Source organism: Diaphorina citri, unplaced genomic scaffold (genome assembly GCF_000475195.1).
Source record: "Diaphorina citri unplaced genomic scaffold, Diaci psyllid genome assembly version 1.1 scaffold18940, whole genome shotgun sequence".
In the NCBI taxonomy this organism is placed as follows: Eukaryota; Metazoa; Arthropoda; class Insecta; order Hemiptera; family Psyllidae; genus Diaphorina; species Diaphorina citri.
In genome coordinates this window covers 1-965 of record NW_007396293.1, presented here as the reverse complement: position 1 = coordinate 965, position 965 = coordinate 1, and the positions used below count along the sequence as shown (strand labels likewise).

The following is a 965-nucleotide window of genomic DNA, read 5'->3' as shown; positions in this document are numbered from 1 at the left end:
ACAGCCAAACAGGTGTATTATCTACCCACTAGAGTTGTACATTCTGAATCTGTACAGTTGTTAACACTACCGGTAAGTAACTGAAGTTTAACCATCTGTTGTACGGTCAATATATCTGTTGTATGGACAATATATCTGTTTTGTATGGTCAACTGTTGGCTATGTACTATGAGAATACAGCCAAACAGGTGTATTATCTACCCACTAGAGTTGTACATTCTGAATCTGTACAGTTGTTAACACTACCGGTAAGTAACTGGAGTTTAACCATCTGTTGTACGGTCAATATATCTGTTGTATGGTCAACTGTTGGCGATGTACTATGAGAATAAAGCCAAACAGGTGTATTATCTACCCACTAGAGTTGTACATTCCGAATCTCTACAGTTGTTAACACTACCGGTAAGTAATTTCCAAGTTTTAACCATCTGTTGTACGGTCAATATACCTGTTGTATGGTCAATATACCTTTTGTATGGTCAACTGTTGGCGATGTACTATGATAATTAATAGTAAAGGAGGCACTTAGTAATGCTGTGATACCTACTCAGTAAAGTTGTGAATAAGTTATCTGCTTTACCAAAAATAATTCACGATTTGATTGATTATTCTGTTTCAGATGACTCTGGAATACCGATACTTCCAATCCACACCTCAGGAATCCGCGGATATATCTCACTTCTGGCGACGAACCTGTATGTTAAACAAACAATTCAATACGGAACAACTAGCACGGACTTTGGACTTTGAATATGACCAGGTCCCGAGCAGACAGCACGAAATGAGAAGTGAAGGGCTAAGAAGTGACGGGAGAAGTCAGGATCTTAGAAATGATGGGCTAAGAAGTCAAAATCTTGGAAATAATGGGCTGAGAAGTGATGGTCTAAGAAGTCAAAATTCTGGCAATAATGGCCTGAGGAGTGAAGATCTTAGAAATAACGTTGAAGATCTTAGAAATATTGGGC

The 965-nt window shown here is 38.4% G+C and overlaps 1 protein-coding gene across 1 annotated transcript; it reads left to right on the top strand.

The window, feature by feature from the left end:
- Positions 1-161: 161 nt before the first annotated feature.
- LOC108254200 lies at positions 162-940 on the top strand (the record flags this gene model as incomplete). Its single annotated transcript, XM_017449199.1, has 2 exons — positions 162-248; positions 620-940. Coding segments are annotated over exons 1-2 (408 nt in total), but the record flags the coding sequence as incomplete, so codon positions are not given.
- Positions 941-965: the final 25 nt, after the last annotated feature.